Source organism: Acipenser ruthenus, chromosome 4 (genome assembly GCF_902713425.1).
Source record: "Acipenser ruthenus chromosome 4, fAciRut3.2 maternal haplotype, whole genome shotgun sequence".
Classification (NCBI taxonomy): Eukaryota; Metazoa; Chordata; class Actinopteri; order Acipenseriformes; family Acipenseridae; genus Acipenser; species Acipenser ruthenus.
Window position 1 is genome coordinate 44,254,380 of NC_081192.1, and position 22,636 is coordinate 44,277,015.

Sequence of the window (22,636 nt, forward strand, 5' to 3'; positions counted from 1 at the left end):
AATAATGTACAATGAATATTTCAAATGAGCGGCCCCTGTATTCACCCACGAAAATGATTTGCGCATGCGTGAGCAGTAACTGGGCAAGCGCAGAAGTTTGTATAGCGGTTTCGGGGGTATACCAGAAACTGACGTGACAGTTGTACGAAACCTGCTCTTTTTTGAGTTTCGTAGCAATACAGTTATATCGGTACGACACCGATAAGAACTCCGGTCTGGACAGATCTTTCGGTACTGTTTCGTACGGTTCCGCAACGATACCGGTATAAAAATGCTAGTGTGAACAGGGCGTTACTTAACTGCTTTTTGCACCCCGATACACTGATGGTGTCAATAATGATGAATACAACATTTGCTTCCTTTTGGATTGGGTTTTGGTACAATTTGAATTAAGACAAACATTTGAGATTATTAGGACCCCTTGTATGTGTTCTAGTTGTATGTGTACACAAACATTTGCATTTAACTTATCCCAACTCATGCGCTATTTAAACAAGAAATGAGAAAGCTGTCCAATCAGGTGCCCCACTTGCCATGAGCACTGCCTTGAATGTTGTTTTGGAGTTTTCCATAATTATCTCTGGTGCCATCTGTAGTGAGTACATATTTGTAGAAACATAATCTATTGCTCTTCATTTAAAATAACAAACAACTTCAGATTTGTTGAGAAGACCATGGTAGCTATGTCATGTTCATATGATCAGGACTTCCACTACTCACTCGTCAACTGTCAAAATATGATTCAACCACGAGGAGTCGCAATGAGAATAGTAAGATTTCATCGTCGGTACTTTGGTTACAATACTACTTTCTGACACCAAAGTTGGTTCGTAGTATTATCAGGGGCGCAGGAACTGGGGGTGCTGTAGACTGAAGTGCTGTGCATCTGCTTTTATCATATACAGGGGTTGCAGTTTTGTTCAATGGTTTTCAGCAACCCCATTAAAAAAACGGTTCCAGCGCCACTGACCTATTTTCATATAAATAATATGAAGTATATATGTTAACAATATAGTTAAAGAGAAAATTTAAATAACAGGTACAGTATATACTAGTTAAAAGTGTTACAGAAATACAAAGTAGCCTGTCCTGAAATGAGGACAATGCCACTTAATGGGTTAAATAAGGTTTGCATTTAGGAAAGAGCCCAAAATGTTTTACGGCTGCGACGTCGATGATAAGTGTACAGACCCATAACGTCCTACCGGGAAACAGCAAGTTAAATCAACTCATGAAATCCAATTTCGTATATATATATTAGTACAAGTCCATTGAAATAAAACGTAATGTTTTCGGAACAATTCTCCAGTGCAACCAGTTTTTTTAGTTTTTGTTGCTGTTAATCACAGGGTTGTGCTCACCTGTCTGAGTGGGAGGAGCACACGGTTTCCCTTTGTCTTTAACGTATATTTGTGTGGTCTGGTCTGGTGTGGGGGAAAGCCAGATTTAGTGTGACAGAAGTATTGTTTACATATAACACAAACTTGGAATATTAAAACAAAAAACAAAACAAAAAAGCAACGATGCACTTCAACATACCTGCTACAGAAGAACAAATAGATAAGCTCGGTGGGCGCTTTGTGGTAAGTATCTTTTTATGTGTTTATATATAGCGTTTTCAAAAAAAAAAAAAAAATATATATATATATATATTTATTATTATTATTATTATTATTATATATAATTATATATTATTATATTATATTATATATTATTATATATATATATATGTATATGAAAGTTAAAAAGATTATTCTCAGGACGTTTTGGGCAAAAGCCCTTCAGCTGTTTAAAAACAAAAGTAAACTCATTGCAGTAAACTTGTTGTTCAAGAATTCTTTAATAACACGTTTACTGCACTCTGTTTACCTTTCTTTTTAAACAGCTGAAGAAGGGCTTTTGCCCGAAACGTCCTGAAAATAAGATTTATTAATCTTTTTAAAACTTTTTTTGTGTACATCTTTTTAAAAACTTTTTCTTTCATATGCCTTCAATTTTCTACACTGCAGTTTTATATATGTATGTGTGTGTGTGTGTGTGTATATATATATATATATATATATATATATATATATATATATATATATATATATAGTGTGTGTGTGTGTTTGTGTTTGAGTTGTGTTCCAGTGTGGAATTCATTTCTGTAATGTGGCATATACGGTAAATGTATTGCAGGTGTATCATGTTTACTTGGACGGGTTCCTGTACTGTAAAATGAGGTACAGCGATATGTACAAGTTGGATGAAGAGGTAAGGATCAAAAATGTATTTTAATATGGAAGGTCATCTGGGTCAAAAACGCTTTTTTTAGTATCTGTTTCAAATATTTAGTACACGTTCTAATTTGACTTTAGTACGTGGTGTGATTCTAATTATTACACAGACTCATTGGGCCAATCAGATCACTGAAAATGAAATGAGAAACGATTAATTTAAAGAAAATATTAAGTGTAATACATCGTAGGCTGAGCGCAAAAACCTAGTAACTCCACTATCTATTTTTGAGATATTACACATCAAAAGTTTTAATCTTCCCATAAAATCAGTACTTCCTTGTATGTAAACTGGCATGTCATATGAAATAGCTTTGAAAATACCACATAAAGCCAGTTTTCTTTATTTTGTCACATGTTAAATGCCTGAAAGGTTCATACGATGTTTTTACACTAAAATATATTACATACTGGGAAGAACAAAGCATTGTATGAACAACAACTTAACATTTCTCATAGTTAGGTGTCTGTAAACATTTGATTGAAGATATACAGTACATCTCAGATTGTCTATGTATTTGACTCAGTGGTTGAATTTTATGTGGATCTGAACCAGTAAAACAGGACCAAGAACACAAACCTGTTAAGTAAAACATTTTAACAATTCAACAGACCTAATGTTAATACAATGTTGGTAACCTGTGACTAGAACATACACACGGGTCATCCTTAAATCACTGGTATTCAAATATTAGCATACAACTCATCAAGTAAAGCCAATCACACACACACACACACACACACACACACAAATAATTATATACATATGTTAAATAAAATCTGTTGCAGTTCATAAAATGCATTTGTAACAATAATATGACAAATATTTTGAACACCATCTTTGCCACTGACTGCCTTGTGTTGGGTGCAAATTGTATTTTTGAAAACAGTTCTGTTTTATGTGGCATATGTGAATGTGTGAGTAAACTGACATGCAACAATGCACCTTTGCTGATTACCTTCTCCAATTAGAAATAATATAATGCTATTGTTCTTTTAAACTTAATACATGTAAAACTGTAACATGCAGGGACTGCATTCGTGGAGGAACCCTTAAAGAAACATCAATAACTTGAGCGCATGAATCTCTTTGAAAATCAAGCTTGTGGTATCTGCAAACAAATGGAATGCAACCTGGTACGGGTGGTCATTTTAAGTAGAAGTCTTCATCTTAAGAATCAGACCTTGCAGGAAGACTTTCATAAAAGCCTCTGCAATCGGGAGGAAGAAACTTGCTCTCTTCTTGTGTGCATCAATTAAAGAGATTGTGTGTAAGCCTTTTTCAGAATGAAGAGCTGAGGTTTGGTCTCCCATGCTTTTTGTAGTGGACTTGAATGAGTTCTTCATTTTTCACTGAGTTCCTTCCTGATGAATAGTTGGATTTCATCAGCAGTTTTCTCATATCGAATGTAATGCACAGAACCAATTCCAGAAAATGCATTTTGTTTGAAGTAGTGCCCATTGATGGAACTCCAGTCAACAAAGTCATCGTGGGTGATGGTAGTGACTTCATATGGTTGACGGAAACAGACTTCCTTTACAAAGCGACAGTAGTCTGATTGTCAAGTAAACTGCTGCATGTTTCGCTTTTCTTTCAATTACGCTGTGCGCACTGTCACACTCCATGAAGGAATGACCACTTTCAAAAAAATTCTGTCCAACCAGTTTAAGGTTATTATTATTTATTTCTTAGCAGACGCCCTTATCCAGGGCGACTTACAATTGTTACAAGATATCACATTATTTTTACATACAATTTATACAGTAGGGTTTTTACTGGAGGAATCTAGGTAAAGTACCTTGCTCAAGGGTACAGCAACAGTGTCCCCCACCTGGGATTGAACCCACGACCCTCCAGTCAAGAGTCCAGAGCCCTAACCACTATTCCACACTGCCTACTAAAAGGTTAGTGCACCTTTTTCCTTTAGCCAAAAACCAGGGTTTTGCACTCGACCAGCGAAATTAGACAAGCGTCAACCAGCGGTTTCAGAGCCTAGAAATTGCTTTAATTACAGTGGTAACCCCACTGTAACTAATATGTAATTTGAAAGATTTGTCTAGGGTAGTGTTTGAAAGATATGACATTGAATCTAATTTTCACTGTGGTAACTCAATATTTTAGTGTAAAACTGAAAAATATAATTACAATATAAAAAAAAAATGATTGTGTACAAACTGAACCATGTCACTGTCAACATTGTCTGTCTCAAGAAGTCGGCAGGACTCGACAAATCTATATTTGCACCTTGTTCTTGATTTTTTTTAAAGCGTATTGCTTGTCTGAAATTAAAAAGACGTTGTCCCCAAGGTGATTGACTAGTCTTGTAATTACGCTGCATGACTGTAAAATGACCAGCCCCTATGTTGGTACTGCTGTAAAATGGCCAGCCCCTACCTACAAAATGCATAGTTAATTTATATTTATTTAGAACACATACTATTTTATGTTTTCTGATTGGTCCAAATCAATACATGTACTAAATATTAGAAAAATGTACTAATGTGTTTTTAAGCCAGATGGCCTTCCATAGCGTTCCACATTTTAAGTCTATAAATTTCATTTTCTTTTGATCTTAAATTGATATGTTACCTAAAAGGCAGTATTTCTAGATAGGATTTGTATTATTTGGATTGTATCTGGGGAGAAGTTGTTTGATGTTTATACAAGTGCAATTACCATGACCATAGAAGTGTACTGTTCTTTACACTTTGCTTGATTCAAATACAGTATCAAATCTTACTTGAATAAAGCAGACATGTACACCATATTAATAGTTCTTAACACCATACTGTGCAATTATCAATATGGATAACAGTAATGCGGTTATGTATGCATATGAGTGTATATATATATTTCTCTTAATTTTGTTTTGAAAGTAGTTGACATAAACTATAATGGCTTTGATAGAATGTGACACTTCGTCTTGTATTGCTGATGTTTTCATTGCAATGATTATTTAGCTGAGAAGAGTCTTTGGGGACTGTCTTCCACCCTTTCCCCCTAAATATTACCTCTCCATGACTGAGACTATGGCAGATGAGCGAAGACTGCTACTGGAGCACTACCTTCAGAAAGGTGGGTCCATTACACTGCTTCACAAATTCACGTTTTTATCAAATTGATTACATTTTGTTCACAATATATATTGGCTATTATTCTTATTACAATTGCTATAGATGTCCCATTTTTCTGAAACCAGTGTGTCTGACACTTGTTATTGAAATAATAACATTTAACGGTTCTTGCTCAGTCAAGGTACTGTACAATTGGATTTGATATTTTTGACACATGACACAGTTCTATGCATACGTACGTGTGTGTGTGTGTGTGTATCTATATATATATCTATATCTATATATATATATATATATATATATATATATATATATATATATACAGTGCCTTGCGAAAGTATTCGGCCCCCTTGAACTTTGCGACCTTTTGCCACATTTCAGGCTTCAAACATAAAGATATGAAACTGTAATTTTTTGTGAAGAATCAACAACAAGTGGGACACAATCATGAAGTGGAACGAAATTTATTGGATATTTCAAACTTTTTTTAACAAATAAAAAACTGAAAAATTGGGCGTGCAAAATTATTCAGCCCCCTTAAGTTAATACTTTGTAGCGCCACCTTTTGCTGCGATTACAGCTGTAAGTCGCTTGGGGTATGTCTCTATCAGTTTTGCACATCGAGAGACTGAAATTTTTGCCCGTTCCTCCTTGCAAAACAGCTCGAGCTCAGTGAGGTTGGATGGAGAGCATTTGTGAACAGCAGTTTTCAGTTCTTTCCACAGATTCTCGATTGGATTCAGGTCTGGACTTTGACTTGGCCATTCTAACACCTGGATATGTTTATTTGTGAACCATTCCATTGTAGATTTTGCTTTATGTTTTGGATCATTGTCTTGTTGGAAGACAAATCTCCGTCCCAGTCTCAGGTCTTTTGCAGACTCCATCAGGTTTTCTTCCAGAATGGTCCTGTATTTGGCTCCATCCATCTTCCCATCAATTTTAACCATCTTCCCTGTCCCTGCTGAAGAAAAGCAGGCCCAAACCATGATGCTGCCACCACCATGTTTGACAGTGGGGATGGTGTGTTCAGGATGATGAGCTGTGTTGCTTTTACGCCAAACATAACGTTTTGCATTGTTGCCAAAAAGTTCGATTTTGGTTTCATCTGACCAGAGCACCTTCTTCCACATGTTTGGTGTGTCTCCCAGGTGGCTTGTGGCAAACTGTAAATGACACTTTTTATGGATATCTTTAAGAAATGGCTTTCTTCTTGCCACTCTTCCATAAAGGCCAGATTTGTGCAGTATACGACTGATTGTTGTCCTATGGACAGAGTCTCCCACCTCAGCTGTAGATCTCTGCAGTTCATCCAGAGTGATCATGGGCCTCTTGGCTGCATCTCTGATCAGTCTTCTCCTTGTATGAGCTGAAAGTTTAGAGGGACGGCCAGGTCTTGGTAGATTTGCAGTGGTCTGATACTCCTTCCATTTCAATATTATCACTTGCACAGTGCTCCTTGGGATGTTTAAAGCTTGGGAAATCTTTTTGTATCCAAATCCGGCTTTAAACTTCTCCACAACAGTATCTCGGACCTGCCTGGTGTGTTCCTTGTTCTTCATGATGCTCTCTGCGCTTTAAACGGACCTCTGAGACTATCACAGTGCAGGTGCATTTATACGGAGACTTGATTACACACAGGTGGATTCTATTTATCATCATTAGTCATTTAGGTCAACATTGGATCATTCAGAGATCCTCACTGAACTTCTGGAGAGAGTTTGCTGCACTGAAAGTAAAGGGGCTGAATAATTTTGCACGCCCAATTTTTCAGTTTTTTATTTGTTAAAAAAGTTTGAAATATCCAATAAATTTCGTTCCACTTCATGATTGCGAAAGTATTCGGCCCCCTTGAACTTTGCGACCTTTTGCCACATTTCAGGCTTCAAACATAAAGATATGAAACTGTAATTTTTTGTGAAGAATCAACAAGTGGGACACAATCATGAAGTGGAACGAAATTTATTGGATATTTCAAACTTTTTTAACAAATAAAAAACTGAAAAATTGGGCGTGCAAAATTATTCAGCCCCTTTACTTTCAGTGCAGCAAACTCTCTCCAGAAGTTCAGTGAGGATCTCTGAATGATCCAATGTTGACCTAAATGACTAATGATGATAAATAGAATCCACCTGTGTGTAATCAAGTCTCTGTATAAATGCACCTGCACTGTGATAGTCTCAGAGGTCCGTTTAAAGCGCAGAGAGCATCATGAAGAACAAGGAACACACCAGGCAGGTCCGAGATACTGTTGTGGAGAAGTTTAAAGCCGGATTTGGATACAAAAAGATTTCCCAAGCTTTAAACATCCCAAGGAGCACTGTGCAAGCGATACTCCTTCCATTTCAATATTATCAGACCACTGCAAATCAACCAAGACCTGGCCGTCCCTCTAAACTTTCAGCTCATACAAGGAGAAGACTGATCAGAGATGCAGCCAAGAGGCCCATGATCACTCTGGATGAACTGCAGAGATCTACAGCTGAGGTGGGAGACTCTGTCCATAGGACAACAATCAGTCGTATACTGCACAAATCTGGCCTTTATGGAAGAGTGGCAAGAAGAAAGCCATTTCTTAAAGATATCCATAAAAAGTGTCGTTTACAGTTTGCCACAAGCCACCTGGGAGACACACCAAACATGTGGAAGAAGGTGCTCTGGTCAGATGAAACCAAAATCGAACTTTTTGGCAACAATGCAAAACGTTATGTTTGGCGTAAAAGCAACACAGCTCATCACCCTGAACACACCATCCCCACTGTCAAACATGGTGGTGGCAGCATCATGGTTTGGGCCTGCTTTTCTTCAGCAGGGACAGGGAAGATGGTTAAAATTGATGGGAAGATGGATGGAGCCAAATACAGGACCATTCTGGAAGAAAACCTGATGGAGTCTGCAAAAGACCTGAGACTGGGACGGAGATTTGTCTTCCAACAAGACAATGATCCAAAACATAAAGCAAAATCTACAATGGAATGGTTCACAAATAAACATATCCAGGTGTTAGAATGGCCAAGTCAAAGTCCAGACCTGAATCCAATCGAGAATCTGTGGAAAGAACTGAAAACTGCTGTTCACAAATGCTCTCCATCCAACCTCACTGAGCTCGAGCTGTTTTGCAAGGAGGAATGGGCAAAAATTTCAGTCTCTCGATGTGCAAAACTGATAGAGACATACCCCAAGCGACTTACAGCTGTAATCGCAGCAAAAGGTGGCGCTACAAAGTATTAACTTAAGGGGGCTGAATAATTTTGCACGCCCAATTTTTCAGTTTTTTATTTGTTAAAAAAGTTTGAAATATCCAATAAATTTCGTTCCACTTCATGATTGTGTCCCACTTGTTGTTGATTCTTCACAAAAAATTACAGTTTCATATCTTTATGTTTGAAGCCTGAAATGTGGCAAAAGGTCGCAAAGTTCAAGGGGGCCGAATACTTTCGCAAGGCACTGTGTGTATATATATATATATATATATATATATATATATATATATATATATATATATATATACATGTGTGTTTAGAATTAACATAATATATTCACTTTATGGTAAATGCTTTTTGTTCTCCTTTCAGTCGGCGCCAACTCAAGCATTTCAACATATGACATATTTTGCATGTTTTTAATAAAAATGCAACAGGTAAGCAAATTATATTCTGACTAGAATGTGTTCATTTAAAAAGTCTTATTATAAATGTTTGCAAATGAGTTCTGTCCTTTGTATTCATGTATATAACCATATAAATAGCTATTCACTATTCTGGGCTGGAGCTAGAAGTTATTTTTTTTTACTAATAGTTATTTTGTTTTTGTTTTGGGTGTGACACTGGTGCTTTGTAGTACATATCTGTAATGCAATGGCAGTGTACCTTTGTCAATTGAAAGAATCAATAGCAATTTTGTTTTCATGTAATGCAGCAAAGGAATAAGATTTTGAAAGCTAGAAGTTTGAAGCATTCCAGGTTTTCCAATGTGCACTGAAGATCACAGGTTTTGACATATCTTATTAAGCTCATGGTAAAGCCATAAATGCATCAAAGAGTGATACAGTGGGTTTCTTAATTCCATCCCTGGTAATGCATCTTGAACTGGACTTAAGCATTCACCAAAATGTCGTATTGGTTTTGTGATCCTTGTCGGCCAATTTGCTCTGAACGAATGTCGAATCCAGGTTTTTTTTTTTTTTTTTTTGCCCTAATGTGGTTTCTACCATGTGAATGTTCTTAATCCCTGTAATTTAATGAGGTCCTTTTGCTCAGTGACAAGAGCTGTACCAATTGCTGGCTTTTCAGCAAGCAGTGTTAAGTCACTGTTATATTATCACAGATGTACAGGTGTTTTAAAGACAAAACAAAATATATACCTTATATACCACAACATGGGAACAAAGGCTGACTAGGTAGTTTAAAAATTCAACAGCCTTTGATAGTTTCAAAAACATCTTCTTACCAGAAGTGAAGTAATGGCCTCTGTTCACTCACTGATAACATCTGCCCAGGAATTTTCTTGATTGTTTGGCCTGAGATTGGTCTGCTGTGTCATTATACCCAGTCTTCACATTCCTGTCCTCCGTTGTTTGTAGACCTAAAATTAGAATACAAAAAAAAAACACCTAAAAATGTCCATTACGATTAAAGGACAGATATTTCAGGCATTATGCATCACTAATGTTTACGATTTAACAACAAGGAGGTGTTTGACAGAACAAAAAAGAAATTATCTTTCCCCAATCGGTGGCGTCAGAGTTCTTTTCTTGAACCCCAAGCCATTATTGTATAGTGGTGCTTTTACTGACATACGGACTTGGTGGCTTTTTTGTTACTGACACTATTTTTTTCATTGACATCCTTTAAAAAAAGGAAACATATGAAATACATTATAAAATAAGCTATTTTTATGTACTTACATTTCTTATTTACTTCTTACGGTCATACGTGGACAGGACACATTTGCAGACTGGACCATTTTTGGTCTGAAGCTGGTGCTGTTTTTAACAGCACTTTTCATAGTTAGAGTTCGATCCACAATGTCTGTAAAGTTGTTTTCTTACGTCTGTTTTTACAGGGTTCATCTGAGAAAAAAAACTTGTTCTCATTTTTGCAGTACTGTGTGGCAAAGCCAACATATTAATGGCAAACTTGGCAAGTGTAGGAAAACGTGGCTCTCTGCTAGGTGTAGGCAAGAGCACAGTTTTGTGCCAGTATTTATCAGCCGCAATCAGATCCCGTCTAAGATCCTTCAAGTCAGTCACTTGGTACTGCATAACTTCCATTTCTGGCCTATCCAGCATATTTCCAAGAACAGTCTGTGGGAAAAGCATTGCAAGCTGGACGATGTCTCCCGAGCTCGCTGTGCTTTGGCTACTTGTTTAAGAACACACATTAATTTCAGCACAGTATTGTTAATTGGCATTCTTCTTTTAATACTTTTCACTGCAATCACATAAGGTGTAGGTATATGTAATTTGAGCTGATTGGGAAAGCCGCAAAGCAATACAAATATACCATCCTTTATTTCGATCCAAAATCACAGACGTTTTGTTATTTACGGGCTTACAGACAGTGTTAAATGTTACGGACGGTTGGCAACCTTGCTAAACAACCCTCTGTGGTCTACAGACTTTTAAAAAGCTAAAGCAAAATACTTTCCTTTTTGATAACTGGGCATATACTTTTTACATTTTTTTTATATAGTTATGCCTTAATTGTGTCCGCATTAAGTAACAGTGCAGAAAGGCTATCCTTGCAAAATGAATTGCCGGTAGTTTCTTCTACTAAAAAATAAGTAAAAATACCCATGGATATACATATTGTTATATTTGATGTATTAGTATGCTGTTTTGACTGGAGTTATTTTTCTATTCTACTCGGGCAATCTGCAGTTATTTTTTCCAGACCAGTATACAGGTCTACAGTGTTGAAAGCGTTAAATGTAAACATCATTTTACATTTTTACTTATTTCATTTTATTGTTAAAAACAAAAGCCGCATATAAACAAATGGCTGTACACCACACAGCGTGTTTCGACACTCGCATGTCTTCGTCAGGTGGTTTACTATTTAGGAACACCCCTATTTATAGCCATCATCTCTCCCCATTAAATAATTATTGAATTAGTAGATTCAATTACACAAACCTATACAATATTCATAAGGAAGATGTATACATAAACAGCAATGCATAGGTTACAAAGCACCGTAAACTTCCTTCTCAATTAATAGTCACTCTCGTACAGACTGAATATTTAAAAACATTGATTGTAAGGCAAAATATGTTTATCTAATCATACAAATAAAGTCAAAATGCAACATTTCTCTTTTTTCAATTCTTACATGCAATTAAATCGTTTTATTAAAGAAACTTGGATCATCGTACCGCTATCAAGTATAATTTCTTATCTAACAGCAGTTAGATTTTGTCCGAAGACTTGACTTCTGTAAAAAAGCACTTGTTATATTATATTTCACTAAAGACACTTTGGCTATTATCAGTTCTCATATTAAACGTTCTTAGAAATATGGACAGAGGTCTAAGGTTTAATTTAGACTGTGTTGTCTAATACTTTTCAATGTGAATATCCAGTAGGATTCCCTTTTTTAATATAGTTTTATAATGTCTGGATATGTATTTTAAGCTGGTGTTTTGTTTGACCCACATAAATTAAATCATAGGAACATTAAGCATGTAAATTACATGCGGTTACAATTAATAAATCCTGTAATGGGATATAATATATAATTTTAAGAATTATAATGTCATCAGAAAGCAAAACATTACTATTTGGCAAGTCAAGAATAACCGTATAACCTCTTCAATCATAAATGCAGTGACATTTCACCAACTAGGAATTTGGGGTATAAAGTAAATTTCACATTCAATACAGAATGAACAATAGGTTCTATGGTGAGAAAGGCTACATTGGTTAATATAGTTTCCATTCAGATCTTTAGCATGAATTTAATGCTCGTGAAATATGACGGCAAAGGCACTGGGTATTGTACAGAAGGCGCATTAGCAGACGCTTTTATCCAAAGCGACTTAGAGACTAGAGGGTGAACTATGTATCAACAGCTGCTGGATGTAAAACTTGGTTTTACATCCAAAGGATGGGATAAGATGTGTATTAATTAATTAATATGTTTTTTGTTTGTTTGTTACAGGAAACATTCAAGATTCCTATACAAAATTGTGTCCTAGAAATTTTACTGCCGGATGGGCACGAGGTTAGGGCAGATATTCAGTCGTCCGACCCAGCTGAAAGAGTCCTGGAGGTAAGGCTAAAAACTTAACTTCATTCTATTGCTTAGTTGTATTGATTTATGTATCAAATAACTGGATAACTGCTTATTCGATTTTCATAAATCTGGGTAGTAACATTATTTTGCTTAAGTTATTGAGAGTATTGGATTCTGGGACTATTGGGGGGGGGGGGGGGGGGTCTGTCTGTCAGTCATCCACCTGCCTGTATGTCGCACTTCTGTAGGATCGCTTATGAACATTTCCATCAACATCGACACCTACTCCACACCTGTTGGTTTTAATTTCTGTGTAGACAGACTAAATTTAGATATGTTGATTTACCAAGATAAAGCCATGCATAACATTTATTAAGAGGTGTAGGGGCAGGTTAATGGTTACACTGTGGTGCACGTGATGTGCATTCAGTTTAGACATCATTCTGAGAGCTCTATTAAGCCACAGAGATTCTTTAAACTTTTGATTAACAAAAAGTCACCAGAAGGTTATGACTGAAATTAAAAATGATATAAAGTGAATCTATACAACAAGAAAATACATCATTTAAGGTAACTACTATCATCACGCCATATTAAAGTGTTGCATTTAAAACACCCTCACTACTTGCAATATACGTTCTGGATTATTTATTTATTTATCTTTTATATTTATTATTTATATTTGTTATCCACACATCTTGGGTTATTTTAATAAACTGAGGTATTGCGGCTTCTTAAGAAATGCTACTTCCCGATCACTGAACCGTGAAATGTCATCTGAGAAAATCTACAGTTTGTTTATACTGCTGCTCACTACTGTCTGTTTTTAAAAGGAGGACTTTTTTTACACATAGGCATGTGGCAATATGATGTTCATACAACACCAGCATACCTTTGTTACTTGTCTGGCCCCTGTCCAGGTTTGCTGCTGTCATGTGGAATCCCCTCTTTGTGGATCTGTAAGGAATGTTTCCCTCAGCAACAAATGTCTGTCATGAATGCAAAGCTTAAAGCATTTTCCTGAGGCAGATATGCTTTCATCTAACATTTATATACCATCCAGTAAATATCAGAGTATTCCAGATTAATCAACCATGCTCGTTCTAATTACTTTTAATTGCTTGAGGACCATGATAAAGCACAAATGGGCTGATCGTTGGATTCATGTCCATATTGTAATCAGGAGTTGGTGTGACGACCATAAAAGGGCTAATTTGAAGAATAAATATAAGATAATAATGTGAACTAAAGTAAAGTAACAATTTCCAGCATTTTATCTGTAGGAATGAATTTTCATGATATGGTAATCTGGCACTGAAAAGGTGCCTGTTGAGCTTGTTTTTTTGAGTGACTTGTGTCACTTGGCCTGTGAACGCATTAAAGTTATTTTTGCCGCTTTGAGTAAATAATATCCGTGTGAATTAAGCAATTTTAAATACATAAATTACACTCTTATCTAGTTATGTCATATGAGAATCTGCAGTTGAAAAAGCACACAATGACTGCCTTGCTAAAAGCATGTTTGTATGCTGTGTGTGTGTGTGTGTGTGTGTGTGTGTGTTTGTGTTTTCTTCTCCACATTTCACAGGTCACAGGATGTATATTCCACTGTTTAGTATAGCAGCTCCACTAACTCAGCACAGCACATAACAAAATCTAGAACATGAAGGCAGTGTTAAGTTCCCCACATAAGGACAACACATTGATTGCGCCAAGTCCGTCCAGTACATGTGTTGGGACGACTCCCAGCTGTGCAAAGGGAAGACCATTGCTTTATTCCCATGTTCAAACTGTTGAGTAACAATCATCAGGTTGGCAAAACATGTTTGGATATGTTCTGGGTAAATGTTTGTTATTTGTGTAATCTTGTTTCCAGCATGCATAAGAAACCTGGAACCTGTTCTAGCTTTACCCCTGTTGAAAGACCAATGATACCAGCTCATGTTTACAACCCAGCGGTTCATTCAGCAGAATATATCGACAAACCAATACAGCCTTGGATTATGTATTTTTTTTGTAATGCGACACATCCAATCATTCATCCATTAACCACCCCAGTGTGTGGGCTCCCTAGTGGCGCATCCAGTAAAGGCGCTCCGCGCGGAGTGCAGGAGGTGCCCTATAGCCTGGAGATCGCAAGTTCTAATCCAGGCTATGTCACAGCCGACCGTGACCGGGAGTTCCTAGGGGGCAGCGCACAATTGGCTGAGCGCTGCCCGGGTAGGGAGGGCTTAGGTCGGCAGGGGAATCCACGGCTCACCGCGTATCAGCGACCCCTGTGGCCGATAGGGCGCCTGTGGTTCTGCAGTGGAGCCGCCAGATCTGTGTTGTCCTCCGGCACTATAGGTCTGGTGGCATTGCTGTGGATCTGCAGTGCGAAAAATGACGGCTTGGCAGGAGCACGTTTCGGAGGACGCGTGTTCCAGCCGCCGTTTCCCGAGTCGGCGGGGGGGTTGCGAGTGATGAGCCGAGGATACAGATAATAATTGGGCATACTAAATTGGGGAGAAAACCGGGGTAAAAAAATTGGCGACAACTAAATTTATATAAAAAAAAAAACACCCCAGTATGTGTGGAGCTTATAACACATCATACTCGGTGCAAAACTCTATTCACTACTTAGGTTTCAAATGTATATTCATTTTAAAAACATGATATCTGGTACTGCACTTGATTAAAGAAATCTGTTTGCAAGCGTTTCTTCAAGGTGGGTCTGCCTATCTTGGGCATTTCATAATTAACCACCTGCTTCCCCTGTTAATGGAAATGCTGTGCGGTCAGGAACATGCTTTGACCCCATAGACACTGCTGAGGTAAAGTAGCCAAGGAAGTGTCATCAATTTAATTTCTTTAACTTTGTGCAATACCATATCACTAAAATTAAAATGCTGCATTGCTATAATATTAATTAAAACTGCACATTTGAGACTAATCTAGCAAATAGATGATTTCTGAAACACAGATAAATAATATCCTAATTTACGAATGCTCCTTTCTAGATTGTGTTTTGTAAGATGGAGTTGCCCAGGCAGGTGATGGGATATTTCAGTCTCTTCCTGGTGGAAGGGATCAGTGGAGGACAGTACTCTGGTAGGTGTAAAATATCCAGCTTTTAAAGCGTGACAATTGACAGGTTATTGTCTAGCAGTGTGATCTGATATTACTTTTAACAAGCCTGGGCCTTGTACCAAACACCATGGCCAAAATGTACAGTATTTAATTTTTCTGACAAACCCCAGTGACTTGTTGGGGCAATATCTACTGCTAGAGCCCTGAGGAGAAACCTGTTTGATGGAATTGTGTTTTTACTGTTCACGCTGTCAAAAGCTTTCAATGAGTCTTGCCTCTGTTACCAAGCCCTGATGATTCCCAAACCTGTTGGTGCCGTCTGTAACTCCCAATTAGAGTCTATTTAACCAACAATGACGTCTTGACGTTCAGTCCTAGAAAGCTGTTGGGGGACCTGTATCCTTTTGTGCTTGTGTGATTTATTACATATTTCAATTAACTAGTGTCAATTAGTTGGACTGTAGAAAGATATGTAATTTTAAACAATTCACATTTCCCTTTTAGCTATACTGATTATGACATAGGGTCCTACTTTCATGGCAAGACAGATTTTGGTTCATTTGGAAATACCTCAAATGAAACACACACACACACGCTGAGTTATTTTGAGCAGAATCTGCTTACACATGTGTTTTTATGCTGAAGAATCTGCTCTTATCTAAAGAAAATGGTTACTTTTAACATATATGTTATTTTTATTTACTTTTATTGCCTAGTTTTGAAAAAGCTGGCTCCATTTGAACTGCCTTATGTGTCTCTGAAGAGTATGAACAACGAGCAGTGCGTGATCATGATCAGAAAAAGGTAGGTGATTTCCTTATGTAGTCACTGAAATCTATCTTTGCTGTAGCTGGGGCCTTACAGCATACTTATTCTGTACAAAGAGATGGTAGATTGTGTTCACAATATGGTAAAGAGTACTCACTGAGGATTCACCTTTGACTGGAGTAACTGACCACCTAAAATCTCTATTCCACAAGAAGGCACACTTCACCTTTTGAAGTTTTCTTTAAAATGCCACCTTGTGGATATGCAGTGTATTGTTTTCAAGGCTATTCAGAACGTCTGAACATCACGTGGTTGTTTTTCAGAAGGATTTATTAAAAATAAACCAATTTTAAAATCAAGATTTTTTTAAATGCCCAAGATAGGCCAAATTAGAATGGTTTCTGGGGTGTTTTTTTCTTTACATAATAGACCATAGAAGTGTTCCCAACTGTAAATAATTACTGCTTACAGTTTAACTGAAGAGCAACAGCTGACTCATCATACCAGAGCAGGGTGTGCTTTGCTCTCTTCAAACATGCAGGCAGCCAGTCAAACAATGGCTAAAATGGAGAGTCTGGGGGCAAAATACAAACCAACAAAGAAATATTGCAGTTTTTATAGTGAAGAATATTAAATATGCTATACATTTGCATATGTTAGTTTTACTTTTTGATGCTCTTAATTCCTGAAACTACCTCTCACATGCTTTATAAATAAATACCCAGTAAAATTACTTTTTAGAAAGTACTGGGCCTATTCGAAAAGGTCCATAACTTCTGTGTGATATTTACTTGTGTTAAACACAAGTAATGAATTTAGTTATTTTAAAAGGTATATCAAGACTTTTTATTGTTACATGTTCCCATGTGTTGCTACAACTGTTTAAGGAAGATGTTGTAAGGTTTTTTTTTGTTTGTTTTACACATTTTTTGAACTTTGCAATTGCATTCCACTACCTCCAATATGGCTTCACATGGACCTGCATGGACCGCTCAAACTGCATTTCCCATCATCCTCCTGCTGACATATGTAACTGAGATGGATTTACCAATGAGCAGGATGATGGGAAATGTAGTTCTGATTAATACTCGCGAGGCCATCTTGGAGCTAGAAATAGCCAGAGAGCACTGCAATTTAAAAGTGAAAGAAAAATGGTCGATGTAAAAAAAAAAAAAAAAAAAGAAAATTAAAACAATATACACACCTTAGTTAAACAGTTGTAGCAACACATGGGAACATGTAACACAATAAAATAAAAGTGCCCTTATATACCCTTTAAGTCATTGCTATGGATAGGTTCTGACATTTTTCTCAACTGTTGTAAATGTTTGTGTTTAAAAGTTAAATCTCTGTCCTTGATCTGGTATGTGTTGAATGTATTCTGGGGTCAATGTCTTGTCAAAGTCTTTTGTGAAGTGTTAGTTCTCAATCAGCTATTCAGCAGAACTGAAGAAATGAATAAGCTAAGCACAAGGTTTCATCAAACTGCTGCATTTGACACCCCCTGGACTAATAAAGTACAAGTTGGCTGTTTTGTCAAACACCCACTAGGAGGCACTGCTTCAACAATAAACTGTGTTGCATACAGTAGTTTGAAATTAGAAAGCTTCAAAGTCAATACAGTATTTCCTTGTGGAACACATCATTATAGCAATGTTGGATATAGCTGTGACTTTTTGTAAAAGCCAGGAGGCTCACTAGTTACTCCTGCCAAGTTAGAATAATGAGTGGAGCAACTACCGTGACGTTCTTATCTGTTTTACAATCTAGACACTAGACCCGAAGACAAACAAAATGTCATATTTTACCAAAATAGAATAAATGGTCAGATATACTGTCAAGATATGATATCTACCCGCTTTTTTTTGTAGTTTCTGTTGCAATAAAAATAAGGGCCTGGTCAAGTTAACCCCAACTTCAATCTATTTAAATCTACCTTTGTCCTTTTTATATGCACAGTATAAATGTAAAGGTATATCCAACAGTCCTGTTTTGTACTTGTTTGGTTCTAATTACCACTGTTGTAACTCATTATAGTAATTAAATTACTCATACTTATTACTTTGACCAAAATGTAACTAGTTGCAGTTACAAATAGTTACTTCTAATATATACAGTATATATTTTTTTTTTTCTGGTTTGGTCAGGCTACAAACTCATGATGCCATTTTCTAGAAAGATGACATAAAAAAAGCATGTTGATGTGAGATGTAAGGTTGGACTAGCACTGTTAAAGTGGTTTTTAATTCCCATGTTATGCCCTAGTCCCTTTTTTCTTTTTAAATGTGACAAAGTAACTACATAAAATGTAATGGGTAACCATTGCAGCTACAAGCTACTGAAAAATCTATTCCAATTATAGTAATGCATCATCGACACTATACACACGTTCAGTTGTATAAAACCATACACAATGACTTGCAATTCATACAGATTATTCCCTTATTTCTATTATGTTTTTCTTCTTGATGGTGTCTCCCTTTGGGTCTGCCCTGAACATACTGTATCAGCATGATAAATGTTGGCCCATTCTTTTAGCAAAAATGCATCTACTGCTCAAGCTAAAACCACTTGTATTCTGTTTATTTGAGAATTTCGCAACCACAAAGTTGAAGTTGAGGAAGAGTTTTTTTTTTCCCATAGTTCTGGGCCAGTTCGATAAAGTATGTCTGAGTGGCAAACTTCCCACAGCATCGCTGGGTCCTTATAATGTACTATAAAACTGCCCCATTGTAGCAGTGGGTTATAACAGCATAACTGAGTTCTGATAAATCTCGGGAAGCAAAGTACAATTTAAATTTTAAAAAATTCTACTCTGGCTGCCGTGGGTAAAATTATTCCATTAAATAGAATTTATATACGTCTGAACACTACATTGATCAAATCCTGTGGCAAACTCCAGATCCATTATTACTGGGTGATTAATGGAACGGTTGCCGTTTGTTGTTTGGTGGCCTTTTCTATGTAATTTCAAGGATCAATGTTCTGCCTTGCATGATGCACACCGGGCTTCTATTTTTATTCCAATAGTAAAATAGCCAATTCTTTTCTTTGTTATTTTGTATCATACATATATGCCACTGAGTGAGAAAAGTAATAGGCCAGATGCATTTGTTCCAATCAAAAAGGAAAATCTAAAGTGTAATGTAATGGTGCATAACAATAAAAACAGAAAAGCGGTGAAGACATTGCCCTCTATGAATCAGCTTAAAACTATTTTGGCATAATTAATGTTGTAGATGTTTTTCATGTGTATCTGCAGCTACTTTGACCCAGAAATTGACCGGACAGTCATGGGGAGCAGCTGTGGCTTGAATCTCCTGTATTTACAGGTAAGAAAACAATGAAATGCAGTGATTATTGTGTGGTTTGTGTATCAGTTGCTACCCAAAGTGCATTTTCACTGCAGACATTTGAAGGATGTCATAATGGTGTCCTACACAACTGTTTTTTATTTTTATTTATTTTAGTGCTACTGTGTTTTTTGTGTTTTTTTTTTTTTTTTTTTAGGCTGTTAGTGACATGGAGATGGGATGTTGGAAACCCACAAATGAGCAGCTTGAAAAACTGAGGTTGCTACAGGAAACAGGACAGAAGAAAGAGGTGATATTAAGAGTGTTTTTTATTTATTTTATTAAAGTATAACCATTCTTAGAGGTTGTATTATTATCTGTAGGCTGCTGTTTTAATTTGAACTGGTTACCGTTGACAGTTTTTTAGTTTAACATTTTCCATGTAAAACTGGTGGGGTGGAGGCTACGGAAGTAAAAAAAAACAAAAAAACACAGTCATAAGGGGCACTGTCAGGGTCAGGTAGGTAGGTGATTGAGCTGGATGCTATAAACCAGAAAGAAGTTGTAAATCATAATTTAAATATATACACCCACCATCCTGATAATAGTTGCATGAATCTGGCCCAAAGTCCCTTAATATGCTGAAAACAAATGTTTTTCGTAAACCGAAAAGTTTGGGGCTTACCTTCATGTTTAACCTTTTGTTTAGCAAAATCATCCAGTTTCATTTATTTTTTTACAGTAATCACACTTTGCCCACTGACTTGGAGGTGGTATTTTAATTATACAAATGACATTTACCAAAACCAAAACAAAACAAAACCAGCAAAAAAAAAAAAGTTAACTGAGATTCTTACATTTTCCTGATGGTTTTTATTTTTTTTTATTTGTTTATTTATTTTTTTAATAATTGAATCTCTCTGGGTATGGAGATAAACTGCGCTGTAGTCCATTTTAAAAAGTCCCTTTGCTTTATGTTCTCTTATTTAGTTAAATGCACCCCTAAACTCATTATAAATGATTTCCAATGACCGTCTTTCTATAGAGCAGTGGTGTATAAGAACAGTGTATTGTTTTTACAACATACAAAGTATGGATTAAATCAAAAGACAATTTAAACAGTAAATTGTGGACAAGGGGCTGACACGAGACACTTCCTGCTGGCTCCAAAAAATTTATAGCTAGAAGAAAATCTTCTTTTGATGAACATTTCTAGACATTTTCGTTATCCAGAAATCTGTCTCGGGAAAATAGCAGGAACTTTCTATATTTTAATTATTTTGATAAAAAAAAAAATTGAGTAGTTATTTTTTCTCCTATGCGTGCCCATTGTTTTAAAATGGCATTCCTAATATTTGTTCCTCTCTGGTTCAGTTTTTAGAGGTTGCACAGCAAGTTAAGCACTACGGCTATATGCAGGCTGAAGCTTGTATCTGTGATCACCCAGTGCCAAACAGCCCTGCTGTTGTTAGGGTGGGATATGAAGAAATTAATTGCTGCACCAAGTTACTTAGCAACCAAGCTGAAGAGACCAGCTTTGAGATCAGCAAAGTGAGATGTTGGAGTGTCAGGTTGCTGGTAAGTATCAGAACACACAGCTGAAAATGACTACTTTAAATTGCCAAGCAAAAAGGACAAGACATTTACTACCCAAATAAAAAAAAAAAATACTGTGTTAATGAAACTAAAATATTTAGACAGAATAACCTTAATTTTGTGTGTGTGTTTTGTTTTCATGCAAGTTACAGCCCATGGGATTGCTTTGCAAATGTAGTGGTGAAAATGTATCCTGGTTAACAAATAAACACTTAGATGCTCATTAACTCGCACACTCTCACACATACACACAAAACCGGATAGATCACATGCAGTTGAGTGTAGCGCAGATGCTTAATCAAAGGTCATAAAACTGTAATCTAATCAGTCGGCCTCCAAATTGAAATCAGTAATAGCTCAGAGGTCAGGCTGACTCAAAAGCTTCTCATTGTGACAGCACAAATGTTTTTTAACTATGCATAACAACTCATTTAAAGAGAACATTACGCTTTGGGCCAGAAAAGGTGAAATCATATCTGTACTTTTTTTATTATTTATTTCAATAGTGTATGTTTCAATAATGAGTATTATCTAAATGAGCCTATTCTTTAACAAAAAAAGAAAGAAAAAACACTTTACAGTATTGTCTTTTTTGTTTTTTTAAATGACTGACTTGTATATAAGAGTCAATTACTAATTGTAAAGTGAGGAACAGCCCAAATGTGTATCTGACAAAATAATTCAACATGCATGTGCTCAGTATTTCATTGGGTCTTTCATTAGGTGAGCCACACAATACTTGCACTATTAAAGTCTAGATGGTGTTTGGAATTCCATGGATAAATAACCTGTCGAGATTTACAGCACTTTGGTTCTTTTGTACAGGAACAAAGTCTGCGTGTCCTGTACAATGTTTCGAAAGGGTGGCCAAAAATGGTTTCCTATGGTGGATTTTGCAGATGCGTCTTTTTATAAAACCTTTCAAACCTTTTCAAGTAGATTAGCAATCCACACATTTCAATGAGCAATTTTAATACAATAACTCAACATCATTATTTCAGAAAGCTTAGATCATACTCTGGCCTTTCACATTTTTTGGAATAGAATCGTTTTTGATTCAGTCCTCTTCAGACTTGTATGGTTAATTTCAAAGAACTTAATTCAGTCCTTTTGAAGAAATTATGGCAACACAAACTCAAGGCAGATATTGCAGTAGACAAGAGTGCATAGCTACTAAAGCAATGCATCTTTGTAAATGCCTAGCTACTAAAGTCCTCTGTACATTCTTGTTGCTAGCAAATCAACAATCTGGTACTTTCAAATACTCCAGGAAGGCAGCGAATGCATAACCATCCATTGTAATTTCACGTTCATTGTCCACTAC

At 36.4% G+C, this 22,636-nt stretch overlaps 1 protein-coding gene across 2 annotated transcripts in view; it reads left to right on the forward strand.

The window, feature by feature from the left end:
- The first annotated feature begins 1,163 nt into the window (after positions 1 to 1,163).
- LOC117399949 (sorting nexin-31-like) overlaps positions 1,164 to 22,636 on the forward strand; it is a 30,300-nt gene continuing 8,827 nt past the window's right edge. The window contains exons 1-10 of one of the 2 annotated variants that reach the window (XM_033999413.3): positions 1,164 to 1,583; positions 2,179 to 2,253; positions 5,238 to 5,352; positions 8,927 to 8,991; positions 12,512 to 12,622; positions 15,586 to 15,676; positions 16,372 to 16,459; positions 19,686 to 19,755; positions 19,934 to 20,026; positions 21,091 to 21,294. In XM_033999413.3, the coding sequence (XP_033855304.3) occupies positions 1,524 to 1,583; positions 2,179 to 2,253; positions 5,238 to 5,352; positions 8,927 to 8,991; positions 12,512 to 12,622; positions 15,586 to 15,676; positions 16,372 to 16,459; positions 19,686 to 19,755; positions 19,934 to 20,026; positions 21,091 to 21,294 (972 nt within the window). In that variant the 5' untranslated portion in view covers positions 1,164 to 1,523. The remainder of the gene's footprint in view (positions 1,584 to 2,178; positions 2,254 to 5,237; positions 5,353 to 8,926; positions 8,992 to 12,511; positions 12,623 to 15,585; positions 15,677 to 16,371; positions 16,460 to 19,685; positions 19,756 to 19,933; positions 20,027 to 21,090; positions 21,295 to 22,636) is intronic. The other variant, XM_033999412.3, reaches the window with a different exon arrangement.